This window comes from Tasmannia lanceolata, unplaced genomic scaffold (assembly GCF_043159265.1).
Source record: "Tasmannia lanceolata isolate RefF3 unplaced genomic scaffold, GAP_Taslan_0.1 ptg000037l, whole genome shotgun sequence".
Lineage (NCBI taxonomy): Eukaryota > Viridiplantae > Streptophyta > Magnoliopsida > Canellales > Winteraceae > Tasmannia > Tasmannia lanceolata.
Window position 1 is genome coordinate 58060823 of NW_027518714.1, and position 19142 is coordinate 58079964.

Consider the following 19142-nt stretch of genomic DNA (forward strand, 5'->3'; position numbering starts at 1 on the left):
ATATAATTGTGAGAGAAGTAATGGGAAACATCTAATTCATCCATAATCCTTTAGAGTTGATGGGAATGGATAAATATGAAACTCCCAAAACTCAACTCAACTTAGCCTTTGTCCAAAACTAGTTGGGGTCGGCATGAAACTCCCAAAACTATTTAACCAAATTATTTTTCTGTTCCTTAAGAAATCTCTACTTAAGTTGTTTGGAAATGCTGTTTAGAAAGATTACCATTTCAGTGAACAAGAAGGAACACATTACAAGGGAAAGAAGGATTGCAAAGCTTAGTAACTTCATAGAATTTACCTTTGTGGCTTCGTCAGAATATGCCCATTCTGGGGATATTTCACGAATGCTAAACCGCTGTATTTGTGCAATAGTCAAACTTGAATCAGCAGTTCCAAGATGGCTTCCTTGTTCAAACAATATCTCGCAACGGACAGGAGAATACTTATGATTATCAACAGGAATGTCCCGAGTCTCCATCCAATCCATGCTATTTGTTTTTTTGAGCATCACGATGCTGGAATTGGCTTCATAAGCACTTGTTCCAGAAGAATACTTAGAATGTGTAGATTTATCAACTTCTTGAATTATTTGATTTGACGTTGATGGTACAACGGGATTGTCAGAACCTAACAGGAGTTCTCTAGCTGCTGAAAGTAAACTTAAACTGCTCTCAGAAGTTAGACCATCATTTCCTCTATAATCTAGCCACTGGCATATCAAGTTTTCTGTCTGTCCAGCTTGATTCACAGAGAATTTTGGTGCGTCTGAGGATGATAGGGTCCTATCCTGTCCAAAAGATCCGCATTAATATGAAATTATACTCCACTACTAGGGATAACAATGAGATGTTAAAGAAAGAAAAGTAAATTTAGTTACCATCAATAAGAAAGTCGAGGAAGTTACAAGGAAAGAATAATAAGTGCAGCTGATTTTGCCAGTAAACAGTTTTCTAAAACAAAACATAAAGACCAAAGAAATTGGTCAGAACTAGAGTCATATTACAAGAATGCTTGTACACCTGTAACATACATACGAAATGGAACCATTCAGAACATAAATATTTCATGTCGGCTACATCTTCATCAATAAGCACAGAGATATGAACAATCCCATGCTACATGGATTCTTCTGAATGGGTGAATAATCCGTATCGGACACGCCTCGGATTCCAATACTTCAAGATTCTTTGAGACACTTCTAGATCTCTTTTATCTGTTTTTTCTGAATACTACTACCACAACTTTACAATTACAGCATATTTTGAGGTTTACCCATCCTAACAGTAAGTTTCTTAATTGAAAATAAAATATTATATCCACTTAACGTGCTAAAATTTTCAATATATCACTTGTTATAACCATATTATTATGCAAAAAAATAAAATTTGAGAATTGATTAAAATATTTTGGCAAATCCACAAATCGTTCTTTTTGAGTTTTGCCGAATCCAACACTCGATACTTGTGTCGGATTCCGACACTCGTATCCATATAAATGCAACATAGGAACAATCTGATTAATTTAGACTTAAAATTGCCGCAAAGGAGGATTATCAAGAAGCAGCCATGGAAATAAGAACATATGAGGTATCCAGAACCCTCACACTTACATGTGATGCCATATCCTTGGCATGAAATGCTTCTTCAAACCTGCTCGTGGAAGAGTCAAGGCCCCCATTTAGGGTGAATGTATCTGAATTTTTCTGGTGGAAATCAATCTGAGCTGAATCCAACACCTCTTTCCAGGATAGAGATCCTTTCCTTTCAAGTGTATATTCTCCACCATGTGGCTGAACATACTGCTTCCATTTATCACCTACAGAAACAATGTGATGCAGCTCACTTTCTGGTTTTGATCACAATAAAAACGAAGGGGGAATATCATATTCTTTAGAAAATTGAAATAAGAAAAGAAATACCTCCATCAAAAGTTCTTTCGAAGACAATGGACACCCATGACACAGGTTAAACTAAAGATAAATGAATTCATAAATGAGAGAGAGATACGACAGAAAAGGCTTAGTAGCCCCACATGCGAAGAACCGATGACATAAAACAATGACTACAAAATCAAAAGGAATACAACCATTTGAAAAGAACTAAAAGTATTCTTATATTGAAAGAGAAGTAATAAAATCAATAAAATGAAAGTCGATTTGAACCTAATCTTACTGAACAATACAACCATTTGAAAATGACAGGAGCAGGTGACTCACTTCAAGCTGTTGGCTGGCTCAAAAGGGACTCCCCACCTTCTCGGTGGTAATTCTCCAAATACCAAGAGATGGAGCATTTTCTCTCCTCTTTTTCAGTGGAGAAGATATCACATGTTCAGATGAGAAGAAAACTATCAGGTAGGGACATTATTTAACTCTCATTAACTTTACTTGTGGAAGAGCTTGGCATTAAACTCCAGATATTTAAATGTACTGCCCTAGTTTTTATATCTCTGTACACTTCTGTTCTATTAATAAACTTTCACTTACTATTTCATAGTACCAATACGAAACTACTAAGTGGGATGTGATCAAGAAAAAACTATGCAACCATTATGACTCCATAAAAAATACAAACCAACCTGAGTTCTGGAGAAACTGGACGCTTTTTGAGTAATCCTGCATTCCAAAGTCCCCATCTAAAGATTGGTCATCTTTCCTGTATCCCAATTCAGGTAGTAGAACAACAGGTGCATCACATTTGGACCCCCATCTTCCGTAAGCTAAAAGTCCTGAATCTTTTGATTTCTCACTCTGGCTACAGTATGGAGTAAGCTTTTCAGTGAAGTACATGGAATTATTATCATCATCCAAGCTTAACTGTTTTTCGAAACTTCTCAGTGTCAGTGCTTGATTGACCTCCGGGCCTGGCGAGCTACCAAAATCTTTTGATCTGTCTGTTGGATCCAAGTGATGTATGCCATTACTCCCAACAACTAACTTAGAACTGACTTCTTCCAGATATCCTGGACTAAATGAACTCATATATGGTTCTCCGATTCCAGAATAGCCGCCAGGATTTTGAGCATTATAAACTCTGGAACTCTGGTTGAAACGAGATGGGGACTCCATTGACAAATTTGAGATTGATCCAACATTGTGTCTTCCCTGTATAGCGCAAAGTACAAGCTGTAATATCAAACTGAAACTCATAATAATATAGCAGTGAACAGAAACTTATGGTGAAACTACATAAACAACAGAATATAGATAAGTAACCATAATCCTTTCTTTTTTTTCTTTTTTTATTGAATAGCAAAGTAATAGTAACCATTGAAAGAATGAGCATGTCTGCAAAGAAAAAACACATGCTTACATTCGAAAAAAAACCTATATAAAGCATTCATCTCCCTTTCCAAGTAGACAGACCTTCCACTAAGGCGATTCTACATTGGCTAAATCTTGTTACAAAGAAAAGTAAAAGACAGTGTGTTCTGACCAGGTCAAGTGTTGAAGATCAATGCAGAACAATAGCACCTGCTAATGGAAAAATGATGTGTTGATATTGGTGGTGTTGTCTCTTCACCAAGTGAGAATGTTTTGTGGAGCTGGGGCATTAATTCACACTGCCTTTAGTCTATGTACAGTGAAAGAACAAAGCATATAGAGGTGTATTGTCACTATGCAAGTAAAAAAGTGAGTAGTGGAAGAATTTCGAATACACTAGCCAAGTATAAGTTCTGGTTACCAGATATGTTTGCTACAGCAGTTATAAGGCGAGCATGATGGGAGATTCATGCTTTGGCTTGAGGGGAAGTGCATAAGGGTTTTTTGTAATACATCATGTACTGTCCTTTTCCCCTTTCTACGCTTGATGGTCATCTAAAACAAAGGTGTTTCCACTAAATACATCATTAGCATATATACTCAAAAAAAAAAATCACTTGGCAGAGAATGAACATAATATTCGTCTTAAAATTCATTCTCGTTAGCACACACAAATAAAACTTTAACTGTATACATTTGTTGACAAGAAAGAAAAGTTAACCACAATATGATCATATAACAATACTGCCACAATAATGTCTTGCATATCCAAATAAACAAAAGTAGCACACCTCGGTGACTTCTCTATAATGAACAAGAACGATGTCATCGTATGCCCTGCAAAGCAAAAATTGTATTTAAACCACATTACTTAACAGAATATATTTATTGGTTGAAAGAATGAACACATTGCAATCCAATGAAGAGTATAAAGCAGTTCAAAAAGTCAATCTTTAAAGGAGTCCAACTCGGTAAAAGTAAAAAGGAGTCAAAGTCTGTGTCTAAAAACTCAAACTCGGATGAGAACTCGACCAAGGTAAAAAGGAGTCCAACTTGGTGAACTAATGACTGATGAGGTCAACTTTCATTTAACCCGAGCGAGTCAAAGAATTTTTTGAGTGACTTGGTAGGAAAAAACTCAAACTCAAATGAGAACTGGACCAAGGTAAAACAAAGTCTACTTGGCGAGTCGACGACTGACTCAAGAGTTTTCAAACAGTGGTGGAAGGATAAGAGAGCAGACCGAAAATTTGTGTGGAAGAGGTTGAATTAGTTCATTCATCTTCTAATGAGAGTTGTCTTATATACTCTAAGTGACTAAAGTTCAAAATACCCTTAATGGAGGGGGTAGTCAACCAAGCAGTAGCCCCCCCCCCCCCCCCCCACAAAACAAAAAACAAAAACACACACACAAACACAATTGGCAACCACGAGCAAAGATAACAACTATTTGACCAAAAAAGACACTTGGGGATCCTTAAACCAAATCCTTCCATCCACTCCAAATGGGAGAAGATCTATGATTTAGCCGACACTTTGACTTTATTGCCAACATACGTGTCCTGCCGTGTCCGACACAACACGCTTGTCCACACATATCGACATTCCTTTGGACAGTTTTAGTATGTTAAATGAATAACATATTTATATTACTACAAATTAGGATAGTAATTGGTAATTTTATATGTATGTATGTGTCACTATTTCTAGATTTTAAGATGTTGCCAGGTCAGACAACTCGTATCTGTGTCGAAACCCGACAAACGAATCCGTACCTACAATCATGATTATATATACTTTGTATTGTAGCCGTGTCCCCGTTTCTAAATTCTGGGGGTTTGCTGTGTTCGACACTCTGTGTCGTGTCGACACCTCGTACAATTTTGTTAGAAAAGATAAATTGCCCTCAGGCTCAGTCCTCTTAAAATTTCTTCCACAAATCAATCCCCTTTATAGAAGGCAGACTCTCTTCCTTTAAGTAAGGTATTATAATAATAAAAAAAGGCCGGCCCAGCGCACGAGGCTCCCGACATTGCAGGGTCTGGGGAGGGCTAGATGTACACAGCCTTACCCCTGCTTTGCAGAGAGGCTGTTTCCGTGACTTGAACTCGTGACCACTAGGTCACAATGGAGCAACCGGCCCAGTGCACAAGGTTCCTGCCATTGCAGGGTCTGGGGAGAGCTAGAAGTACGCAGCCTCCCTGCTTTGCAAAGAGGCTGTTTCCGTGACTCGAACCCCTGACCACTAGGTCACAATGGAGCAACCTTACCGTTGCGCCAAGGCTTGCCCTCTTAAGTAAGGTATTATAATCACATAACTTAATAGCTAATGAGAAATTAAGGGATAAAAACACTCGAAATCCTTGAAGGTATCTTCTATTTCTACAAGTTATAAAAAATAACTCTTCCTTTGATAAACAGACATTAACTTCTACAAAAATAATAATAAAAGGAAAGCCAAAGTTATTTAATTCTCTCTGTGAAACAACCAGTTACTCCAAAAGCTTAAGCTGTGGCACATGTGTGGCCCCTGTTTTGGGTTTGGCCTACACGTGGCACATGTGGCCCCTCTTTTGGGTTTAGCCATTGCATGTGAATTTTGCTATCCAGGAAGTTTGAACTCAGGCCTTTGGCTCTAATATCATGTGAAACGACCAGTTACTCCAAAAGTTTAAGCTGTTGGAGATGGCGTTATTTAATCTTTTATACTATAACACTCTCTTTATAATTCCATGACATCTTGCAAATCTTAAAATGCATGGAAGACCTCAAAGAAAAGTATAGAACAAATGAGAGCTGAGGATTTACAGGGTTAGACAATAACCCTATCTTTTGAAGAAATATTCAAGGGTTATAACAATTTGAGAAATGAACTATGCTTTTTATCAATATTTGAGAAATCGTCAAAGTTAATCGTTGATCCCACGAATTGGTTATGATTGACCTTTACCTAGTCAAACATAAATTTATTCAACTAGTCCAAGTCAAAGAAATATCAAGAGGAAATGAGAGCAGAGGAGAGTTGGGAAGGTTAGACAATAACCGTATCCTTTGAATGTTCAAGAGTTCTAACAATTCGAGCAATTGAACTATGTTTTTTAATCAATGTTTGAGAAATAGACGGATCAATCATTGAATTGCGGTAATTGATTTTGATTGAGCTTTACCTAGTCAAACATAAACTCACTCGGCTAGCCATAGCAAACAAGAACTAGCTGGGTCATCTATAACTTGTCTAAGTCACCCTTGAGCAAATTTGTGATCGGCTGCCAAAAATTCTTCCAATCATTAATTACAAATCTTTACCATGAAGAAATTCTTTACATCCGCTAATTAAAATTCTTAAACAAGAAAATTTGTGGAAGACTGGATAAATTCTAGACCAATGTAAGATCAAGCTACAAGAAAAGGTTATAACGAATTAAGTAAAACTTCGAAATGGCATAGGACTAGAACTTACTGCAATGAATTGCGGTAATTGATCTTGATGCACTTTTCAAAGTTCCATCCAAATAGATATTAAATGGTCCTATGTCATTTGGATGGAACTTCAAAAAGTGTAGCAAAAGAAATTTGGAAGATAATGAATATTGATTCCCTAGAACTCAATAGAGATAAGAAAACTTACTGATCAAGCATCCAATAACTTCTCCTTTGAAATTTATGATCTTTCTCTCCATGAGCGTAATAACAATTCAAAGCTTCAACAGTCCCAACCTATCCAATAGGACATAACGAAAAAGTGACATTCTGCAAGCAAAAGGCTATCCAATACAGAGTATCTTAATTACCATTAAAAAAATGAGTAGCTACATTGAGATCATGGAACAAAATGTCAATACATTTGCTCACCACAAAGACCAGTAAAAAGAAGCATAAGAGAAATTACTTCAACTTTCAAGCATTGAAATATGAAAAGCTTTTTGTTGTTCTCAAGTAAGAATTGCATAGGATACTCATAATTTGTCACTTTTAATTGAAAATAAAACCAGGAATAAGAATAAATTCAGTTAATAGAAACAACCCATCAATTGTCCAAAATTAAGTGACACTTGAAATTTGCACGTCCCTCTTAGACCCATCAACGCCCATTGCGCGTTTATTCTAGACGGGGTCGCACTCGTGGACCCACATAGGGATCTTTATTTATGTTATGGTTATTTTATTGTTCTTAGGGATATTTTTGGGATTACTTGATGTTATTAGGGATATTTTAGTCTTTATTACTTTTAGGGTAGTTAGTCTTTAAGGGATTCTTAATTTAGTAAGTTTCTTTATTTTAGGACTCTTAATTGCCTATTTATAGGTAAGCTACAGCTTGTTTCTTAACTTTGAATGATTAATTGAATTGAGACTAATTGAGTGCTTCGTTCTTCCCTCTCTTCTCCTTTTCTCCTATCCTTCTTCTACTCCCTAAATTCTTCTCTTCTACTTCTAATCCTCTCCTCTTCTTCTCTTCTTCCCTTATTCTTCATTTATTCTTCTCTACTCTCCTTCCCTCTCTTCTCTACGTCTCTTTCTCCCCTTTCTTCTATTTCTCTTCCCGGTCCTGCATCAAATTTGGTATTAGAGCAAAAGATCCAAGAGTCTCCGTAAAAAATCTTCTTGTTTTTTCAAAACAGTTTTTGCCATCATATAGCAGCCTTGATGCAGGAAAATACCTAATCTAGGGAAAATCCTACACTCCTAGTTGGATTAAGACTTTAGGACAATTTAGGGCTTATGCAGAAAACTGAAAGAACACTTAACAACTTACCTAGGGCCGAATTAACACCTTATTAATCTATGGGCAGCAGCAATAATGAGACTTAAAAATAATTGTAAAGATTGTGATTAAGCATAAACTAAACCTTAAACAAATCAATCAAAGCGATAATGATTCGTTAGATGAATTGATAATAGAAAGATTAGTCCGAAACTAGGCCTACACATACAACCAATTAAAATAACTAAAAGCTAATGCAAGTACCAATGAAATAGATGTCACACAAGCATGAAAATAATAATATCCAATGAAAAACAAAAAAAATGTCTAGCAGCAGTAAAAGGCTCAAAGCGGTCCAGTTTTAGGTTGTAGAGGTATGTTGGTAATTTGGCAGATCTGGAATTTTGGTTTAATACTGCTGTCTAAATTTTAGGTTAAGGTTTAGAAAATAAAAGAAAATTTAATCTACGGTTTAGGCTCTGATTTGGTCATAGGTTTAGGCTATGGATCTTTTAAAAGGGTTTCTGGGCTTGAAAATGGGTGACAGATGCAATAAGGCTAGAAATGGGTTTAAAGTTAGGGTTCTTGGGTGTTTAGGCTGAGGTTTAATCATAAAAATAATCCCTTAAAATCTCATAACAAGATCTTGGAGAACAAGGGAGATCTATGGATTTTGGATTTTTTAGTTTTAGGGTTCAAGAACAAAGAAAATAGAAAATCTGATTTACTAACCTTGTTTGTGTTGATTTGATTGAAGAAATAGAAGATAATAGATGAGAATAGATGAGAGGAGATGAGAGAAGAATGGCTCCAAGCCACCAAGAGGAGAAGAGAAGAAGAAGTCCAAGCCACAATAGCTCTCACAAAAAATTCTCAATTCTATTAAATATTCCAAAGTCTCTTATATTGCTTTCATAAGATGCATTTATAAGAAAAGAAACCCTAGAAGATAACCTAAAGTTAAAAACTAATCTCAACCATTCATCTAATCTAAAGCAAAGCTAAATAAAGATAAAAACTTACTTAAAATAGTAATCCGGTAATAGACCTTTACCAGTTCCAAAAAACACTCATAACTTCTCAAATCACATGATCACATCCAAATCATGTGATCTTGGGCCCATTAGATAGGTAATTGAAAAACCTTTCTAATAATACCAAAATAACGCCAAACGGATGAGATTTGATGCCTAGAAAGTAGGCTACAAATAAAATGACGAAAATACACAGTAAATAATAAAAAACAAACTAAAAGAAAACATCAACATAGAGTGGACGCCATGTGGCATGTGGCACATGTAGCACAACACATGTGTGAACGTCCATCTCTCATGCAAAAATCAGTCATTCTCCTTCCAACGATTCTTTCTTCGCTTGTAAACTTTAAATCCTCCCCTTCGCTGATGTCCCCATCAAGCCCATATTAACCCATAGAAATCAGTTTCTGTTTTCTCCACAGCAGTCTTATATCACACCATCTAAGTCCCTACTAAGAGTCCCTCTATCCATTTTGAAACAGTCACCTATACTTCTGTTCTTCCATTAATTTCAGCCCCTCGTCTCACGTAGACCCACATCAGCCCGAAACCCAACCCATCTCCATCCCCGCGGCACCACCAGTCACACGAGCCAAACCCTAACCCTTATCATCTGCCGGAAACATCACCGTCACACAAGCAATCTCTCCATCAATATTTCGCTGCTGTAGGATTTTTGCACACGTGGATTCGAGCAGATTTGCAACATCCAGCCCTTCTCACCACTCTTGCCCTCGCCGAGTCTTTCGCAAGTCTGAATCACCCACTTTTTATTGGTTGTTGTGTTCAATTCAACAAGCTCACTGCTAGTTACCAAAAGTCTCATAGAAGTAGTCATTGTTATTGTTGCTGCCACGTAATTTGAGTTTCACAACGGCAGTAAGTTGGTAACTTGGTAAGTTACATTAACTTGGTAACTTTCAATCTATAGACCTGGGTTACTTTATACTTATAGTTGATTAAGAAAGCAAGTAGCCTATAGTACATAGAAAAGTTAATTGCCCATGTGTCTTCTTCAGCAGCAATTACTTTTTTGAAGAAACGACACGTGGCCAATAAGTAAAGCCAAGTACTTTTCCTTTTTTTTAATTACCATACTCCCACCCCCACTTTTTCCACATTGTGCAGACCCCATATTGAGTATTTTATACTTATCCAATACCCCCAGTATTAGCTTTCACGTGACTACTCCAAGACCCTTTTCTGCTTGTGTACTCCAAGACCCTTTTCTGCTTGTGTATTCAAGGCCAGAGATAAAGACTCTTTGATAAGTACCACACTATTCACTCTCCGGAGGAGAGTTCTTTTCAACAGGGGGAAATGATGGAGATCAACGCCCATTGCGCATTTATTCTAGATGGGGTCACACTTGTAGGCCCACATAGGGATTTTTTATTTATGTTATGGTTATGTTATTGTTCTTAGGGATATTTTTGGGATTACTTGATGTTATTAGGGATATCTTAGTTTTTATTACTTTTAGAGTAGTTTAGTCTTTAAGGGATTCTTAATTTAGTAAGTTTCTTTCTTTTAGGGCTCTTCATTGCCTATTTATAGGTAAGCTACAACTTGTTTCTTAACTTTGAATGATTAATTGAATTGAGACTAATTGAGTGCTTCCTTCTTCCCTAAATTTCTTCCCTCTCTTCTCCTTTTCTCTTATCCTTCTTCTACTCACTAAATTCTTCTCTACTACTTCTAATCCTCTCCTCTTCTTCTCTTCTTCTTCTATTCTCCTCTACTCTCCTTCCCTCTCTTCTCTACTTCTCTTTCTCCCCTTTCTTCTATTTCTCTTTTCGGTCCTACATCAGAAGTATTTTTTGGTCAAGTGAACGCATAGGGGTATCATGTGGAAAATAGATGTATATCCATCACTAGTATACATCGTTGCATGGTGCATGTGGAGTTTGTTGTATTGTACATGACTCATATACACATGTCTATGAGTGTCACTTAGATTTGTGTACCTTTACGCCCTTCAGTTTCCTGTACAATACATCGGGCACTTTTCTCAACTCAACGCTACTCAACTAAGCCTTTGTCCCAAACTAGTTGGGGTAGGCTAATGAATTCTCTCTCTCTCTCTCTCTCTCTCTCTCTCTCTCTCTCTCTCTCTCTCTCAACTCAACAATGCCTTTGTCTCAAACTAGTTGGGGTTGGCTAAATGAATCCTTTAGAAAAAATTCATGAAGAAGGTAAAAGGAATCTACCTGGCTCTAATCCTGGTTCTAGTTGGGTTCTTCTACGTGGATCATTTTCTTCCATTCTATCCTATCCAAGGTCATGTTCTCTGTTATGTTCCTAGCTATCAAGTCTTTCCTCACTGTTTCTACCCAAGTAGTTTTCAGCCTGCCCCTACCTCTTTTTACTCCATCAATTTGGCACGAGTCGCCTCTTCTCACCGGAGCATCCAAAGGCCTACATTGGATATGTCCAAACCATCTTAAGCGGTGCTCTCTCATCTTCTCCTCAATTGGTGCCACCCCCACCTTTTTACGAATGTTTTCATTTTTAATTCTAACCTTGTGTGGCCGCACATCCATCTAAGCATTCGCATCTCCGCTACACTCATCTTATACACATGCTGCTTCTTGGTGGCCCAACATTTTGAGCCTCACAGCATGGCTGGCTTCACAGCTGTCTTATAAAACTTTATCTTCAACTTGGTAGGGATTTGACGATCGCACAGAACTCCTGAGGCAAGCTTCCACTTCAACCAACCTGCTCTTTTTCTATGGTTAACATCCTCTTCAATCTCTCCTTCCTTATGTAGAATTGAACCAAGATAGCGAAAGATATCCCTCTTAGGTACCTCCTGTCCACTCATATTTACTACATCCTCGTCCCGCCTCCTTACATTATTAAAGTTGCATTCCATATATTATGTCGTAGTCCTACTCAGTCTAAAACATTTGGATTCCGAAGTACTTCTCCATAACTCTAACTTAGCATTTACTTCTGCTTTGGTTTCTTCGATTAATACTATGTCGTCTACAAATAACATACACCACGGCACCTCATCCTGGATACCCTCCGTAAGCTCATCCATAACTAGCGAAAAAAAGATAAAGGCTTAGAGTTGATCCTTGGTGCAGTCCTATTGTAATTGGAAACTCGCTAGACGTGCCATCTGTGGTTCTGACACTAGTTACTACTCCATCGTACATATCCTTAATCACATCAGCATATTTAGTAGGCACTTTTTTCCTTTCAAGGACCCACCGCATAACACTCCGGGGAACCCTATCATACGCTTTCTCCAAATCAAAGAAAACCATATGGGGTCGGCTAATGAATCCTTTAAAAAAATTTCATGAAGAAGGTGAAAGGATCTACCTGGCTAAAATTGACTAAGTCTAATCCTGACACTAGTTGGGTTCGTCTACATGGATCATTTTCTTCCATTCTCTCCTATCCAAGGTCATGGTCTCTGTTATGTTCCTACTCCTTAAGTCTTTCCTCACTATTTCTACCCAAGTTGTTTTCGGTCTACCCTTACCTCTTTTTACTACATCAACTTGGCACGAGTCACTTCTTCTCACTGGAGAATCCAAAGGCCTACGTTGGATATGCCCAAACCATCTTAAGCGGTGCTCTCTCATCTTCTCCTCAATTGGTGCCTTTATGAATGTCTTCATTTTTAATTCGATCTAACCTTGTGTGGCCGCACAGCCATCTAAGCATCGCATCTCAGCTACACTCATCTTATGCACATGCTTCTTCTTGGTGGCCCAACATTCTGAGCCGTACAGCGTGTCTGGCCTCACAGTTGTCTTATAAAACTTTCCCTTCAACTTGGTAGGTATTTTACGGTCGCACAGAACTCCTGAAGCATGTTTCCACTTCAACCAACCTGCTCTTATTTTGTGGTTAACATCATCTTCAATCTCTCTTTCCTTATGTAGGATTAAACCCAGATAGCGAAAGATATCCCTCTTACTGTTAGGGGTGCAACTTGGGTCGGGTCAACCCGAACCCGACGGGTTCAACCCAATTTTTTGGGTGGGTTGGGTTGAACTTTTCCGGGTCAGGTTCGGGTCGAGGTTGGGAATTGTCAACCCGACCTGTAACCCGACGAATATAGTGATATGTATTAAGCTTTCAAATGTTTCCCTTGGGAGATTTATATGAAAATGATTTTTTTATGTTCTTGAAGATAATTGGTTGAAACCTGTAGCAACAACATTCCTGCCTCTCATCACGTGTACTGTAAAATGGTGGGCCTGCCTCAGCGGGTCAACCCGACCCAACCCGACCCGACATAGGAAATCGAGTCGAGTCGGGGTCAGTTGGGAAAAAACAAATCCGGGTTGGGTCAGGTTAACCAAACCGGGTTAAGAGTCAGGTTGGGTTGGCTTAGGGTTGGAGGTTGAGGTTTTTGGGTGTTGCACCCCCTACCTCTTGTCCAGTCATATTTACTACATCCCGCCCCGCCTCCTTACATTACTAAAGTTGCACTCCATATACTCTGTCTTAGTCCTGCTAGTCTAAAACCTTTGGATTCCAAAGTAGTTCTCCATAACTCTAACTTAGCATTAACTCTTACTTTGGTTTCGTCAATTAATACTATGTCACCTGCAAATAGCATACACCACGACACCTCGTCCTGGATACCCTCCGTAAGTTCATCCACCACATTGGGCACTTTTATGTAATTTAAATTATATTAGTGATGTAAAGAAGAAGAGACAAGTCATGAACCATGACTTGAACTCGCTCCTTAAACAAATCATGGGGTTTGTCTTAGGGTTTCATGAGGCTTATTCCTGCATTTTTTTCTTCTTTTCTTCCTCATTTTGTCCAACAAAGGGTGATTTGACATGGTATCAGTAAGTGAAGATCTACGAAACTAGTTTGAAGGAGGACTATCACAAAAACATGAAGGAAACATCCATTCATCTTGCCACGGAAATTCTATTATCTAATTTGGTATCCATGACTCTTATCTACACTTTGGATCTAGATTAGAGTTTTGTGTGGCCTCTTAAGCATCCATGATCATCCATAGGGTGGTTTTCAGCTAAGGAAACCCTAAGTCAGTCACTTTTTTCAACCAGTTTTTAAACATATGGTGGTCCCTCCCTGTCTACGTGAGTTTGGTTGAGGAAACCCCAAGTTATTCACCATTTAAGTTTGTGGGATTGGAATAAATGCAGATACTTAGTCAATTGCCGTTCACATCTATTCATGTGGCTGGTTAGAAACCTTAACTGCTTCCCAATCAACTCATGGGATTAGGATATAGTGCAAACAACTTCTCACTTGATGTTTGCATCAATTTGTGGAGCTGGTTATTATCATTTCTCCATCTGAATTTCTGTTTATGATTCAGATTCTTGGATAGTGATGAGACGTTATTTGAGAGTGGCTTACACGAGTTACGATCGCCTCATGTGACTGCAATTTGTGTGCTTTATGACCTATTAGACAGTTTGTGCAGTGTTTTTGAAGACTTGGCTACTATATCAGATGGGAAACAATATCCCTTGCCCCCACCCCCAAATGGATAAAATCCCCCCTTTAACGGTTTCTATGAGAATGGCTCACTGCTTGAGGATAAATTCACCCCCTTTAACATTTTTCTTTGCCTTTAAAACTTAACGAATAACTTTAGAGAGGGGGGGGGGGGAGGCAGAATTTATCCATCAGAGGGGGGGATCATTCCCCTATTAGATTGGGATTTCCTTCAGCATGTTTGATTGTGTTCTTTAAGACACTAGAGGGGCTGTTATGAGCAGTTTTAACTTTTAAGTGATCTATCACGGCTTCCATGTGATATCAGATTCCATCTCATGATCTCAATGACTTCTGACGGATCTAACTACTCTGCTTGGGAATTCCATTTCCAGGTATTTGTCGAAGAAAAAGGTCTGATGTGGATGTTAGGCAGATCTGATTCAAAACCCTCATCTAGGAAAGGGATGATCCATTGGAGGATGAATAGTGCATGAGTAATCACATGGATCCTGAACTCCGTCGACCCTCTATTGCCTTGAATCTTCTCTCTTATGAGAAGTGTAAGGAGTTGTTGGACTACTTGCAAAAGATATATCAACAAGCCAACCACGAGAGATTGTTAAGGTTGGGTATGACTTGTCTCAATACTCACCACGGAGTAAAGACATACAATCCAATTAATTTGGGTTTATGGTCCTTTGGACAGAGCAAGACACGTTTTCTTCTTCTTCTTCTTCTTCTTCTTCTTCTTCTTCTTTTTGCATAACCTCCTTACTATCTGAATTCTGTTAGAGGTGTGCAGTTCCTCATATGACTCCATCCAGAGTTTGTGGAACCACAAGCCAGCATCATCAGTCAATGACAGATTGCAGATCTACAATCAGCTATGCCTGAGTTGAATGAAGTTGACACCTAGATCTCTATACAGCCACTACTGTTGTGGACTTTGTTACATGGCCATATGGAGAATGGAGAATGGAGAATGGAGAAGAAGAAAAGAGAGAACGGGGTATTCACGAGAGAAGAGAGTCATTAGTCTTCTCTAACTCATGCCCCAATTATATTTATACTTCATAATAAGAAAGTTACAGAAATACCGCTATTCATCTAACACTCCCCCTCAAGCAGGAATGTATATATCATACATTCCTAGCTTGTTACATGTATCTTTCAATTTTGCAGGTCCCAAAGCTTTGGAGAACACATCCGCAAGTTGATCGGCAGACCTAGTGAACAAGGTGCAAATTTCTCCTCTTTGAATCCGCTGACGAATGAAGTGACAATCCACTTCAATATGTTTGGTTCGCTTGTGAAAAACAGGATTGTTGGCAATATAAATAGCTGACCTGTTATCACAATACAACCATAAATTTAAACTTGTAAAGAATTGTAAGTTTTTTTGGGTTAAGAAAAATGAACTATATAGAACAATTGGAACCAAGATGGTTTGGGTTCCAAAATCCCAACTTGAAGATCTTAGATTTAGGGGATGAGCCACCAACATGTCCATAAAATAAGTAAAAGACCAAAATAACCCTAATAAAGCCGAAAATCCCCAAAATGTCCCTACGAACAACAAATAATACCCAAAATATCCCTAAGAATAATAAAAAATCCCTACGGGGCCTCCTGAGTACGGCCCCGGATCCTGAAGGAGGAAAGCCAATTTCTGACAAGAAGGAACGTAGCCAAATTAACTCTCTCATTGTATATGACATAGCTCTGTACTCGGCTTCTGCACTAGATTTTGAGACAATATCTTAGCTTTTTACTTCTCTAGGACACCATATTACCACCAACAAAAGTACAATAACCAGTCGTAGATCTCCTGTCCACTGGAGAACCAGCCCAATCAACATCTGTGAATCCTTCTACTATCTCATGAACTCATAAACTGGATGACCACTCCTACATCATATGAAATATCAGGTCGGATAACAGTCAAATAAATCAACTTTCCCACTAATCTCCTGTATCGGCCTGGATCCTCAAATAACTCTCCTTGTTCAGGAATGAGCCTTACATTTGGGTCCATATGAATAGATGTTGGTTTTATTCCCATGGAGCTTGTCTCCTCTAGAATATCTAAAGTGTACTTCCTTTGTGATAGGGAAAGACCATGTTTAGAGTGAGCAACTTCAATTCCACGAAATATCTGAGAAGACCCAAGTCCTTTGTCACAAATTCTTTCTGAAGGAAGATCTTCAATCTATGTATCCCATCTTGATCATTTCCAGTAATGACGATGTCATCGACATAAACAATCAAGAAAACATATCCAGTATTGGAGTGATGGCTAAACATTGAATGATCAACCAAGCATTTCATGCCAAAATGCATAACTGCACCTCTAAAACGACCAAACCATGTCCCCGGGGATTGCTTCAACCCATAGATAGCTTTCTTAAGGCAACACATTGATGAACCCATCTCCCCCTGAGCAACATACCCAAGAGGTTGCTCCATATACACTTCCTCAGTAAGGTCACCATGTAGGAAGGCATTTTTCACATCCAACTGATAGAGTGGCCAACCACGATTAACTGCAATAGAAATCAACACTCGTACAGAGGGTATTTTCGCAACCGGAGAGAAAATCTCCTGGTAATCAACACCAAATGTCTGAGTGTAACCATTAGCAACGAGTCTCGCTTTGAGACGCTCAATGGTCCCATCAGGCTGATATTTAATAGCAAATACCCAATGACAGCCAACGGCCTGCGCACCAGAAGGTAAGGGAACAAGATGCCATGTGCTATTTGAATGTAGGGCATCAATCTCAGCATCCATTGCAGCCTTCCTTCCAGCCAGGATGAGCCAATGCCTCTGTAACTGATTTTGGAAAATAAAAGGAATAAACACTGGAAACAAAAGATCGAAATTTGGGTCAAAGATGATCATAATATACAAACTGTGAAATTGGTGGAGCAGTTGTACGAGAACGAGTACGACTTGCAACCGGAGAGTCAGAGATAATAATAGGATTACCTGAACCGTGATCATCAGACATAGAAGGAGAGTTGGCTTGGGGAGGAGATGGAGGTTAATATACCTACCTAGGACCGCGGCTATACACTTTTGTCGCCGGCAAAGCAGGAATTTCTGGAGAATCTATTCATAGGTTTTGCTGAGGGAGAATCCGTGATAGGTTTGATAGGTTTGGCCGAAGAGGAACCAGGAGTCGGGCTAATAATATTAGGTTCGGACAGAGGGAAAAGTAAACTCGGTGGCTCAGCCACAGTAACCTGAGAATCAGAGAAATAAGGAGTATCCTCAAAGAATGAAACATCAGCCGAATAAACGTTTTGCGCATGCGAGGACTGTAGCATTTGTATCTTTTTTGTGTTCGAGAGTAACCCAAAAAGATACATTTCTTAGAACGAGGGTCCAACTTATCCAGTTCCAGAGCTAACTTGTGAACAGAGCAAGTACAACCAAACACACGAGGTAGTAAAGGGAAAGGATTACCGAGACGGTATAGGACAGAGAAGGGGGTCTGACCAGAAAGTACGGAAGATAGCAGGCGATTCCCTAGAAAACATGCCGTGAATACGGCATCACCCCAATATACCTTCGGTACTAGCATTTGAAACATGAGGGTGCGAGTCATATCTAAAAGGTACCTGGTTTTACGCTCGGCAACCCCATTTTGCTGCGAAGAATAGGCACAAGAGGACTGATGAATAATACCGCGAGAGTCAAGGAACTGTCTGAAACCACTACTATGAGAAAAGTACTCCTTGGCATTATCAGTGCGTAAATAAGAGATAGAACATTTAAACTGATTTTCAATTTCAAAATAAAAACTATGGAAGGCATTAAACACATCAAAATGTTCTTTGAGAAGAAAAAGCCATGTAGTACGAGAACAATCATCAACAAATATAACAAAATACCGATAACCATATAAAGAAGTAGTTTGTGCAGGTCCCCATACATCATAATGAATAAGTTCAAACGGTCTGGACGACCATCGACCACCACGCGAAGGAATAGACACTCGATGGTGCTTTCCCAACTCACAAGACTCACATGAAAACGACTCAATAGACTTAGTAAGAAAAGGAGATTTCCGTAATTTATCTACAGGAGGATGACCCAAACGACATTGCCACTGATAAGCGTCGACAGAAGTGCGAAGTGCACCGCCAGTAGGTACGGAGTCTAGGTAATATAAGCCTCCCATCTCACGGCCCAAGCCATTCCTCGACCCAATGTGACAATCTTCTCTACTCTCTTCAAAGTCTTTCTTACCCAATGTGACAATTGCAAACAAAGACAATGCGATTTGACTAAAGTTCAATGGCTACATGTAGGGAATTCAGACACCTAGCATCAAAGAGTAAGAAGAAGAAAACTTGCTCCTATTATTGGCGACGAGGGATTATCATTATTGGACGCTTTCAGCCGGTGTTTCAAAACTAGTCGACTCGGCTCAAAACTCAGATGAGCTGATGCAGATTTAGATTGGCCAGATTTTGGAGTCAAGGAGATGAGTTTTGGCCAAGTCAAACACAAATCTAAGCTTTACTTAGATGAGATAACTGGTCAGCAAATCTCGCCATTCATAAATGATTCCATACACAGTTCAACATTAAAAAAGAAAACGAAGTTTTTCATATCTCGATCAAGAATCTTACCTCAAATTCGGTCGGCTAATTATTTTGTATAAATTTTG

At 38.7% G+C, this 19142-nt stretch overlaps 1 protein-coding gene across 2 annotated transcripts in view; it reads right to left on the reverse strand.

Annotated features, from left to right (window-relative positions):
- LOC143862713 (calmodulin-binding transcription activator 4-like) overlaps positions 1 to 19142 on the reverse strand; it is a 30759-nt gene that overhangs the window by 6107 nt on the left and 5510 nt on the right. The window contains exons 4-8 of one of the 2 annotated variants that reach the window (XM_077373792.1): positions 6894 to 6982; positions 4057 to 4102; positions 2581 to 3106; positions 1613 to 1818; positions 302 to 790 (exon numbers count right to left, since the gene is read on the reverse strand). In XM_077373792.1, coding sequence (XP_077229907.1) covers positions 302 to 790; positions 1613 to 1818; positions 2581 to 3106; positions 4057 to 4102; positions 6894 to 6982 — 1356 coding nt within the window. Of the gene's footprint in view, positions 1 to 301; positions 791 to 1612; positions 1819 to 2580; positions 3107 to 4056; positions 4103 to 6432; positions 6499 to 6893; positions 6983 to 19142 lie in introns of those variants that run through there. The other variant, XM_077373793.1, reaches the window with a different exon arrangement.